General features: G+C 43.4%; 1 protein-coding gene across 1 annotated transcript; it reads left to right on the top strand.

The window, feature by feature from the left end:
- Positions 1-2,531: 2,531 nt before the first annotated feature.
- LOC141111437 (cysteine-rich motor neuron 1 protein-like) lies at positions 2,532-7,977 on the top strand (the record flags this gene model as incomplete). Its single annotated transcript, XM_073603733.1, is given in 3 exon segments — positions 2,532-2,708; positions 3,122-3,259; positions 7,534-7,977. Coding segments are annotated over 3 exon segments (557 nt in total), but the record flags the coding sequence as incomplete, so codon positions are not given.
- Positions 7,978-12,979: the final 5,002 nt, after the last annotated feature.

Raw genomic sequence — 12,979 nt, 5'->3', positions numbered from 1 at the left:
TATAACCCTCCCTCCCAACCATACACCCATCCTATAACCCTCCCTCCCAACTATACACCCAACCTATAAATCTCCCTCCCATCTATATACCCAACCTATAACCCTCCCTCCCAACTATACACCCAACCTATAAACCTCCCTCCCAACTATATACCCAACCTATAACCCTCCCTCCCAACTATAGACTCATTCTATAACCCTCCCAACTATACACCAAACCTATAACCCTCCCTACTATATACTCATCCTATAACCCTCCCTCCCAACTATACACCCATCCTATAACCCAACCTCCCAACTATACACCCAACCTATAACCCTCCCTCCCAACTTTACACCATCCTATAACCCTCCCAACTATACACCCATCCTATAACCCTACCTCCCAACTATATACCCAACCTATAACCCTCCCAATTATATACCCATCCTATAACCCTTCCTCCCATCAATATACCCAACCTATAACCCTCCCTCCCAACTATACACCCAACCTATAACCCTACCTCTCAACTATATACTCATCCTATAACCGAACCTCCCAACTATATACCCATCCTATAACCCTACCTCCCAACTATATAACCATCCTATAGCCCTCCATCCCAACTATACACCCAACCTATAACCCTCCCTCCCAACTATACACTCATCCTATAACCCTCCCTCCCAACTATACACCCAACCTATAACCCTCCCTCCCAACTATACACCCAACCTATAACCCTCCCTCCCAACTATACACCCAACCTATAACCCTCCCTCCCAACTATACACCCAACCTATAACTATCCCTCCCAACTATACACCCAACCTATAACCCTCTCTCCCAACTATATACCCAACCAAAAACCACCCTCCCAACTATATACCCAACCTATAACCCTCCCTCCCAACTATACACCCAACCTATAACCCTCCCTCCCAACTATACACCCAACCTATAACCCTCCCTCCCAACTATACACCCAACCTATAACCCTCCCTCCCAACTATACACCCAACCTATAACCATCCCTCCCAACTATACACCCAACCTATAACCCTCTCTCCCAACTATATACCCAACCAAAAACCACCCTCCCAACTATATACCCAACCTATAACCCTCCCTTCCAACTATATACCCAACCTATAACCCTCCCTCCCAACCATATACTCATGCTATAACCCTCCCTCCCAACTATATACCCAACCTATAACCCTCTCTCCCAACTATATACCCAACCTATAACCCAACCTCCCAACTATATACTCATCCTATAACCCTCCGTCCCAACTATACACCCAACCTATAACCCTCCCTCCCAACTATATACTCATCCTATAACCCTCCCTCCCAACTATATACTCATCCTATAACCCTCCCTCCCAACTATATACCCAACCTATAACCCAACCTCCCAACTATATACCCAACCTATAACTCAACCTCCCAGCTATATATCCAACCTATAACCCAACCTCCCAACTGTATACCCAACCTATAACCCAACCTCCCAACTATATACCCAAGCTATAACCCTCCCTCCCAACTATATACTCATCCTATAACCCAACCTCCCAACTATATACCCAACCTATAACCCAACCTCCCAGCTATATACCCAACCTATAACCCTCCCTCCCAACTATATACTTATCCTATAACCCTCCCTCCCAACTATACACCCAACCTATAACCCTCCCTACTATATACTAATCCTATAATCTTCCCTCCCAACTATACACCCATCCTATAACCCAACTATACACCCATCCTATAACCCTCCCTCCCAACTATACACCCACCTTATAACCCTCCCTCCCAACTATAAACCCATCCTATAACCCTCCCTCCCAACTATAAACCCATCCTATAACCCTCCCTCCCAACTATATACCCAACCTATAACCCTCCCTCCCAACTATAAACCCATCCTATAACCCTCCCTCCCAACTATACACCCAACCTATAATCCTCCCTCCCAACTATACACCCAACCTATAATACTACCTCCCAACTATACACCCAACCTATAACCCTCCCTCCCAACTATATCCTGTCCTTTTAACTATGGATGATAATTTTCTACCTGGATCAATTTTTAAATCGACTTCCATTGATGTGGGTGAGGTTTGCAGGTCCATCCATGACTGGAGTTTCAGTCAATTCAGAATTAATTGGGCAAAATTCAAGCCATCCATGCCCAGCTGAATGGTTGCCGCACTCTTCGATTAAATGTTCCATTTCTTTTCCAATTAATCTCTCCTGATAGCAATATTCAATATATTGTCTACAGCCTAGTCAAGCAATATGCCATACATAGGGAAGCTATTTTAAATGCTAGTAGGAAGTTAATTATCAATGATTTCCACCGTGTAATCTCATTTTTTGATCGATTGAAATATTATCGTATTCAAAGCATCTCAGTGCTGTCAAAGCAATACGATCAACTGAATAATAAAATAGAAGTGTGTAAGACCACTATAAGAGAACTATCTGCTAATAATACATGATACAATGTAATCTTCTTTTGTCTTACAAACAGAAATTCCAGGGGAAACACCCAAAGCATACATGGAAGATGACGATGAAAACTGCCCCAAACGAAGCGGCTGTTTCCGGGTGATGGGAATGTGTGACTGTATCACCAAACATACCTGTATCCTCGACTTCCAGATGGCGCAGTACGACCCCCTGTACTGCAACCCCCAATACGATTCCTGTAAGGCCGTTTCACCAAATGTTCCTCTTCCATACTCTTTTTCTTCTATTGGGCTACACAGTCACCGTTCTCACCCTCCTCTTTCTTCCAAAAAACAAAATCACACACCAAAAAAACAACCCAAAAAAACACAAGGCCAGGAGACTGAATTTTTAATGAACATTGCGATTTTTACAGATTTGTATAAACAACCAAATAAATAAAATATTCAATCTCCTTCCCATTGTGTTTTATTGAAATAGCCGAAGTTTGGCTTTAAGACCCAATGAAGTTGCCGTCTTCCCATCATGGAGTCTGATAATCGCTTGCCGGCATCACATTCCGCTGTTTAGTTTTTCGTAAATAAGTAGCACTGATGTCATTATACTGTTCTAGGAGATTCATTGTTTGTTTTTACTTTCTTATTCCTGCAGTCGACTACGATCATCTGTTTGAGTATAAATGTACCCGCAGCGGCTGTGACATGGTGGGGGATGAATGTGTCTGCACCTCGGGGGGATGTGACCGAACGTTTCAGTTCGAAAACAAAGATCAATGTTATAAATCTCTAAGTAAGTCTGCTTATATTATGTCTATGTTATATATAGGTTATGGTTATGTCTATGTATACATTTTTGTTTATTAAAAATCTTACAAACATATAACATAATAAAAACATATTTACATATATATACAGAATAAATAAATGATATATAAACAAACAAAAATAGCTTACTTCAGAATAAAAACAGACTTTTATAAAAATCTAGAGGGACGTGAAAGGAAGGAAAGAAAAGCTGCACACCCAAAGACTGACAGACAACAGCTACGGAGACCTGACATTCCTCCACATCTTTGTCCAGACCCCCAACCACCACCTGTCCTTCTCAAGACCCCCAATCTACCCAACCTCACCTAGACTGACATTCCTCCACATGTCCTTCTCAAGACCCCCAATCTACCCAACCTCACCCAGACTGACATTCCTCCACCTGTCCTTCTCAAGACCCCCCAATCTACCCAACCTCACCTAGACTGACATTCCTCCACCTGTCCTTCTCAAGACCCCCAATCTACCCAACCTCACCTAGACTGACATTCCTCCACCTGTCCTTCTCAAGACCCCCAATCTACCCAATCTCACCTAGACTGACATTCCTCCACCTGTCCTTCTCAAGACCCCAAATCTACCCAACCTCACCTAGACTGACATTCCTCCACATGTCCTTCTCAAGACCCCCAATCTACCCAACCTCACCTAGACTGACATTCCTCCACCTGTCCTTCTCAAGACCCCCAATCTACCCAACCTCACCTAGACTGACATTCCTCCACCTGTCCTTCTCAAGACCCCCAATCTACCCAATCTCACCTAGACTGACATTCCTCCACCTGTCCTTCTCAAGACCCCAAATCTTCCCAACCTCACCCAGAATGTTGTGCACCACCACCTCGACAGGAAGGACTTTTTTCCCGGATGACACCGTGCTAACTAGAAAAAGTGTCTCAAAATCGAAAATCTAAATCCCGATGCATCTCAAAAGATCCGTGGTACGGATTCCGTCGTCAACAGGATGTCTGCCGTAAATGCTTTGTTTGTCCGATACCAGCACGATCCAAGTTCCCTTGGCCCACCCAGTCACTTTTTTGAAGCATCAGTGTAGGGTGAAAACAAACATAAGACTGTTTTACACATGTACCAACAGATATACACTCAGGGGACAATCCCCCCTTCTTTGCATAATGACACAGGGTGGGGTAACATAGATACACAGGTGTATTCAAACATCTCATTAGTAGACTGTCTTATCAGCAGGGAGGGCTGTTCGAGGAATTCCACCCTCCCTGCCCCCAGTCTACATGCTAGGAACACAAATACATCCCATAATAGGTTGCTCACAAGACAGACGGAAACAATAGAACAATGGGATACAGCCACACCTCAAACACATAACAAATTCCCACCCACCTCAAACGATGTAGTAGTCTGAAAGGTGAAATCATCCATCTTCATACATTTCTTGAAGGATTTTGCTCACAAACGTTAATGTCCAAAGTGAACAAACCCCTTCCTTCTCTCAACCCAAACCACACATATAGAACCCTGGATAACACAGGTAAGTGAAATGCTGAGTCCGGTGTGGTTGTACGGTGAGTCAGGTTAGGCAGACTCAACTGGAGTTCTCAGCCACCCTGTGCCCCTAATGGACATAGGGTGCCTTACACATAGGAGGGTCCGGGGGAGCTGGACAAGGAGATTCCAGAGCTCTCCAAGGTAACCTGGGTTCCACAAGCCCCCTGCCCAAAGTGACTCCCGTCACAGCCCGTATGACCACTCCACATAACTAAAGCAGGAAAGGAAAGGGATACCCAGAGCCCCACCCACCCACCCACCTCTAGACTTCTATATTGAAGGGGCACTGAAGCAAGAAATGGCCCATCATCTCCTCCACACCACCACCCTTAGACAACCACGGTTCTCCACAGAGCAATGCTTCAAGTTGCCCTTCACATAGGGGGTTATTTACAAAAGGCAAATCCACTTTGCACTACAAGTGCACTGCAAGTGTACTTGAAAGTGCACTGAAAGTGCATTGAAAGTGCAGTCGCTGTAGATCTGAGAGGGACATGCAAGGAAATAAAAAAACAGCATTTTAGCTTGCACATGATTGGATGATAAAATCAGCAGAGATTCCCCTCATTTCAGATCATCCCCTCAGATCTACAGTGACTGCACTTCCAAGTGCACTTGTAGTGCAAAGTGGATTTGCCTTTCATAAACAACCCCCATAGATTATGCCATGGAACAAAAGCCAGGCCAAATCCGAAAAGGGATTCTCTCCAGATTACTCAAACGCAGACCCTCCCTCCCTAAAATTTTAATTTCCTGTCGGGCTCTGGGAAGACGTCCAGAAGCTCAAAGCTGTTGCCTTCCTCTCCCATCCAGAAAATCTCACTGTTATACTGATTGATCTGTGAGCCAGATAGCTCATCATACTGCTCCATCACCGAGACCACCTCCTCCGCCTCCTCTGTCCCAGAGATGAAAACAGACATGTCACCAGCATAGGCCACGACCCTCAGAGGAGGAAAAACTGACATGGCTGCCCGATCGAGGTCCCTCCTCCTGGCCTGGCAGTTTCCAGGATCCCCAACTTGGACTTTGTCTTAGAATCCATACTATCAACCAGGCCTACAACCAATTTAACTGCTCTACCTTGTTTGCAATTCTGGTAAGGGCTGGGCAAGTGGTATTTCCCATAATCCCTTTTCAGCAACAAAGAGGCATGCCTGTCACATTGTCACTCCCTGAGAAAGAGTCTCCATTATTTGAGACAAGCCTATCAAGCTTCCTCCACAGACGCTGGTAGGTGACGTACTTATCAAGCTGTTTATTCCTTCCTATGGCTTTGGAAAACCCAACGATCCTTAGTTTTGTAAGGTTCCACCACTCTGACTTACTGCTGCAAAAGTCTATGATCGAACAATATGCACACCGTGTTTGAAATAATCAAATCCTTTCGGGGGGGGGGCTGCTCCACACCTTCTGAAGAAATGGCCGTTCACCTCAGAGTTTTGATCAAACTGGTCAAACAGCGCTCATAAGTTGGCAGAAGATGGCTAAGGATGAATCTTCTCTAATGCCTATGACACTCCTCCCTAGCATGATCCAGGTCTCTGAGCCACTTATCCTCCTACAGGGATTTCGATTTGAAACAATTGTCTCCCAAAAAGATATTACTCAAAGTAAAGGGAAAAAACAATCATAGCGCAATACTGCTAATAAAACACAGCATTTATTAGAGCTAAAATCCATCTGCTCATATTTAGCAAACTTGAAAAAAGCATCGAACAATAGGAATAAGAGGAATTGCCTCCTCACTGCTCTTCCGGGTATCGGAATCTTCAGGAATGACGTCACAGGCTCAAACTGACGCATTGCGTCACTGATCACGTGACTTCTTCGGGGACAGAATTATACTATAATATTATACTCCCCTCTCTGGTGTCCTGTGTCTCCTACCTCCCCTCCATTCCCTGTAATAGAAGAGGTATTATACCCCCCCTCCGGTGTCCTGTGTCTCCTACCTCCCCTCCATTCCCTGTAATAGAAGAGGTATTATACCCCCCCTCCGGTGTCCTGTGTCTCCTACCTCCTCTTCATTCCCTGTAATAGAAGAGGTATTATACCCTCCTCTCAGGTGTCCTGTGTCTCCTACCTCCCCTCCATTCCCTGTAATAGAAGAAGTATTATACCCCCCTCTCCGGTGTCCTGTGTCTCCTACCCCCCCCTCCATTCCCTGTAATAGAAGAGGTATTATACCCCCCTGTACAGTGTCCTGTGTCTCCTACCCCCCCTCCATTCCCTGTAATAGAAGAGGTATTATACCCCCCTGTACAGTGTCCTGTGTCTCCTACCTCCCCTCCATTCCCTGTAATAGAAGAAGTATTATACCCCCCTCTCCGGTGTCCTGTGTCTCCTACCTCCCCTCCATTCCCTGTAATAGAAGAGGTATTATACCCCCCTGTACAGTGTCCTGTGTCTCCTACCCCCCCCCCTCCATTCCCTGTAATAGAAGAAGTATTATACCCCCCTCTCTGGTGTCCTGTGTTTCCTACCTCCCCTCCATTCCCTGTAATAGAAGAGGTATTATACCCCCCTCTCCAGTGTCCTGTGTTTCCTACCTCCCCTCCATTCCCTTTAATAGAAAAGGTATTATACCCCCCTCTCCGGTGTCCTGTGTTTCCTACCTCATATCGGGGGAATGGTTGACCATCTTTTAGATTTGACAATTTATTGAGAATTATTATCAGATCGGTAACAATGCCTCTTCTTCTCTTATAGTGAAGCGCCTGTGTGCCAATGTGACTTGTCCAGAGGTAAAAGTACCTACCTGTCCCCCAGACTCAGTGCTCACCAAGCCTCATACCCCCTATGGAGAATGTTGCCCCACCATCCCCTCCTACTGTACATGTAACTTTAATCGTTGTGTGAATAACTGTCCGAATGGGAAAAGAAAGGTCACTATTTGGAAGACGAAGGGGGAGCCGGGATCGTGCTGCAACCGAAACCTATGCTTGCTCTGATCGAATAATCCCGACAGATAGAAGCTTGTGGCCAATCAGGAAGAGCTGTGATTTCTCAGTTGTCTTAATTATGGATCAGCTTGATGTTATAATCTCTAATATCTCATATATATACCGGCTCAGAGATCGCTACTTATAGAGATATTTCTTTTTCAATACATTTTTATTGAAAATTTTTAATAAAGATATTGTATGACTGCAATCGTAAGTACAGATAGGAGCGTGATATCGATGACGTACAACTCAGTAGCAGTCATACAAGTAGAGAAATTGTAGTAAATGATAAAGCATTTGACATGTCAAGCAGTACATTCATTGTACCAGAACAGAAAACCAGTGTAGATGGGAGGAAATAAAATCAGTGTGCCTATACCAGAGAGGTGGACACTGGTGGAGGAGATACTTATATATAAAGTTCACTATGCAAAGAACAAAGAAGTGCATGAGTAGAAATCAGCCCTATGGAAGAGCCTACAGTAGATAAATAGAAAAGAGGGTAAAAGGTGGGAGAGGAGAAGAGGAAAGTGAAAATAGGAAATCAGGCGCACCCCAACCAGAAATCTCAGCACTCAAAGCAATGTATAACTGGCTGTTGGTATGGAAGGGTGAGCATATTGGATCTACAGGGTCCATATTTTAAGAAATTTCTTGTGCATATCTAAAAGAACCCTGGAGAGCTTCTCATTGGTGAAAGAAAATCTAAGCAGTGGCGGACCACGGTGAAGAGTATGAACTGTTGTTTCCAAGCTCTCGCTGTTGTTTGTTTTGCCACCAGTAGTACATAGGTGGCCAGGTTGATCTGAGGTTTGGCGAGGCCTAGAGGTTTCAGGTGTAGCATGACATTCCATGGATCTCTTGGGAAGGGTCAGGTTAATAATGATTGTAAAAGATTAAGGACTTTTGTCCAAAACCGGGAGTGCATAGGGCATGTCCACCATATGTGGAGGACATCTCCCAGAGCAGAGAAACCCTTGAAACAGGTGCCAGGAGCAGATGGCTGAAGGCGCACCAAACTAGACAGGACCAGTTACCACCTCATAACTGTTTTAAAAGCCAATTTGGTTGTGTGGATAATAATGGAACAGAAAGTCATTGTGATCCAAATTTGTGACCAGCTTCCCATCTTTAGTGCTTTTAAGGTCCTCTTCCCACCTGGAGACGTAAGTGTGACTGTTCGGGTTTTTGGGGTTATTCAGCTGTGAGTAAAGAGTAGATATATATTTGGGGAAGAGAGGCATCCAATGACAAACGTGTTCAAACAATGACAGTTGGGTTGTCAGGTCTCTATTAGCAAACACCGAAGTTAGCCAATGCTTAATTTGAAGAAACCTAAAACATTCAGTATAGGGAGCCTGATATTTGTCTCAGATTTCTGCCCAGGTAAAGACAGAAAGACCCGTGAGGAACGAATGCATGCAGGGAAATTTGTGGGAAGCCCGCCAATGGAAGGCACCAGGGCACTCCAAGCCTGGAGAAAATAGCGGGTTGACTAAAAGGGGAAGGAGTGGCAGATGTGGGGAAATTAGAACACTGGAATATTTGGTGGAGTCCCATACTCGGAGCGAATGGGACATTAAGGGGCTAAGAAGTGCGGGTCTAGATTTTGGGGAAAGCCACAGGAGTGAGTGAGAAGAGACCGGAGAACAAGAAAACGTTTCCAAAGTGACCCATAGAGGGGCATGCTGGGCAGTATAAAGAGAGAGCAAATAAGTGATTTGAGCTGCGACAAAATACTGAGGAAAATTCGGAACCCCAAACCAAGAGATACTTCTTTTTCAAATAACCAATTCGACTAATGTACACACGAGCGGACTTTACGGCAGACTTTGCCCGGCGGACTGGATTTCGTCAGACAATTCGATAGTGTGTGGGCTCCAGTGGACTTTGTTTGCTCAAAAGTTGGACGGACTTTGATTTGAAACATGTTTTAAATTAATCCTTCGAAATCGAGTCTGGTCGAAAAGTCCGCTCGTCTGTAGGTTGGTTCGACGGACAAAAACCCACGCTAGGGCAGCTATTGGCTACTGGCTATGAACTTCCATGTTTTAGTCCGGTGTACGTCATCACGTACGAATTCGACAGACTTTGGTGGATTGTGTGTAGGCAAGTCCGTTCATTTAGAAAGTCCGTCCTAAAGTACGTCGAAAAGTCCGCCGAGCAAAGTCTGCCGTAAAGTCCGCTCGTGTGTACGCAGCATTATTCTCAGGGCAGGTCACTTTTCTTTATGTACTTCCATTCCGCTCATCCCCCCTCCAATCTACCAGCAGTCCTGCATGCAGCATGAGCCACAACGCATGCATCTTTCCACAATGCAGTATTTGTGGTCTGGGTGGCCCATCCCCAGGACACGGTGGTGTTACATAGGATGATTGCATAGCCTTGGGTAACTTTTAGCTTGCTCACCTTCATGGGAATGTGGGGTAACCTGGTGGCAGATTGGGGTGGCAGAGGAGAATAGGGAAGGCAAGTACATGTGCTTGAGTGTGGGGCCTTAATTGGACACCTTATGGTGGGAATGATCATCCAGACGCACGGATAAAGCTGTCCCTTCATATGTGTCCTTGTAATGGTGCACCAGGTATACCGCCCTTGGCACAGATTTATAAATAAATACAGTTTAGGCCAAGCCGTTCAGAATTCTCCAGTACTGTGTCAACCAACTTTGTTACCAGAGGATGGCTTCAGCTAGCAGAGGTAGCGATCCTGAAGAAGATGTACATAGGATGCAATACTACTTCTCAATACCACTTCTCACCGGCTCCATGTCTCCATTTGGGAACCTGGAGGACTGAGCGATCACCAAGGTGCCGGCCCTCAGCTCTCCCTACTTCTCATTACCTTTCCCTATACTTTACACTCTCCCTCACAGGCGGGTTCCTTCACTGACCAGCTAATCACCAGAAATGTGCCAAAGTCATGTAGATTTCCTTATTTTTTATTTTAGTTATGAGGAAAGGTTGGGAGCTCTGAACTTATTCTCTCTGGAGAAGAGACGCTTGAGAGGGGATATGATTTCATTGTATAAATACCGGACTGGTGACCCCACAATATATAAATACCGGACTGGTGACCCCACAATATATAAATACCGGACTGGTGACCCCACAATATATAAATACCGGACTGGTGACCCCACAATATATAAATACCGGACTGGTGACCCCACAATATATAAATACCGGACTGGTGACCCCACAATATATAAATACCGGACTGGTGACCCCACAATATATAAATACCGGACTGGTGACCCCACAATATATAAATACCGGACTGGTGACCCCACAATATATAAATACCGGACTGGTGACCCCACAATATACAAATACCGGACTGGTGACCCCACAATATACAAATACCGGACTGGTGACCCCACAATATATAAATACCGGACTGGTGACCCCCCAATATATAAATACCGGACTGGTGACCCCACAATATACAAATACCGGACTGGTGACCCCACAATATATAAATACCGGACTGGTGACCCCACAATATACAAATACCGGACTGGTGACCCCACAATATATAAATACCAGACTGGTGACCCCACAATATACAAATACCAGACTGGTGACCCCACAATATACAAATACCGGACTGGTGACCCCACAATATACAAATACCGGACTGGTGACCCCACAATATACAAATACCGGACTGCTGACCCCACAATATATAAATACCGGACTGCTGACCCCACAATATATAAATACCGGACTGCTGACCCCACAATATATATATATATATATATAAATACCGGACTGGTGACCCCCCAATATATAAATACCGGACTGGTGACCCCACAATATACAAATACCGGACTGGTGACCCCACAATATATAAATACCGGACTGGTGACCCCACAATATACAAATACCGGACTGGTGACCCCACAATATATAAATACCAGACTGGTGACCCCACAATATACAAATACCAGACTGGTGACCCCACAATATACAAATACCGGACTGGTGACCCCACAATATACAAATACCGGACTGGTGACCCCACAATATATAAATACCGGACTGGTGACCCCACAATATATAAATACCGGACTGGTGACCCCACAATAGGGAGAAAACTTTTTTGCAGAAGAGAGTTTAATAAGACTCGTGACCACTCATTAAAATGAGAAGAAAAGAGGTTTAACCTTAAACTATGTAGAGGGTTCTTTACTGTAAGAGTGGCAAGGATGTGAAATTCCCTTCCACAGGCGGTGGTCTCAGCGGGGAGCATTGATAGCTTCAAGAAACTATTAGATAATCACCTGAATGACCACAACATACAGAGATATATAATGTAATATGACATATAATCACACAACATACAGAGATATATAATGTAATATGACATATAATCACACAACATACAGAGATATATAATGTAATATGACATATAATCACACAACATACAGAGATATATAATGTAATATGACATATAATCACACAACATACAGAGATATATAATGTAATATGACATATAATCACACAACATACAGGGATATATAATGTAATATGACATATAATCACACAACATACAGAGATATATAATGTAATATGACATATAATCACACAACATACAGGATATATAATGTAATATGACATATAATCACACAACATACAGGATATATAATGTAATATGACATATAATCACACAACATATAGGATATATAATATAATATGACATATAATCACACAACATACAGGATATATAATGTAATATGACATATAATCACACAACATACAGAGATATATAATGTAATACTGACATATAATCACACAACATACAGAGATATATAATGTAATATGACATATAATCACACAACATACAGAGATATATAATGTAATATGACATATAATCACACAACATACAGGATATATAATGTAATATGACATATAATCACACAACATACAGAGATATATAATGTAATATGACATATAATCACACAACATACAGAGATATATAATGTAATATGACATATAATCACACAACATACAGGATATATAATGTAATATGACATATAATCACACAACATACAGAGATATATAATGTAATATGACATATAATCACACAACATACAGAGATATATAATGTAATATGACATATAATCACACAACATACAGAGATATATAATGTAATATGACATATAATCACACAACATACAGGATATATAATGTAATATGACATATAAT

The sequence above is a fragment of the Aquarana catesbeiana genome, linkage group LG10, assembly GCF_042186555.1.
Source record: "Aquarana catesbeiana isolate 2022-GZ linkage group LG10, ASM4218655v1, whole genome shotgun sequence".
Classification (NCBI taxonomy): Eukaryota; Metazoa; Chordata; class Amphibia; order Anura; family Ranidae; genus Aquarana; species Aquarana catesbeiana.
Note: the sequence above shows the minus strand (reverse complement) of the source record. Positions and strands in the feature narration are given on the sequence as shown.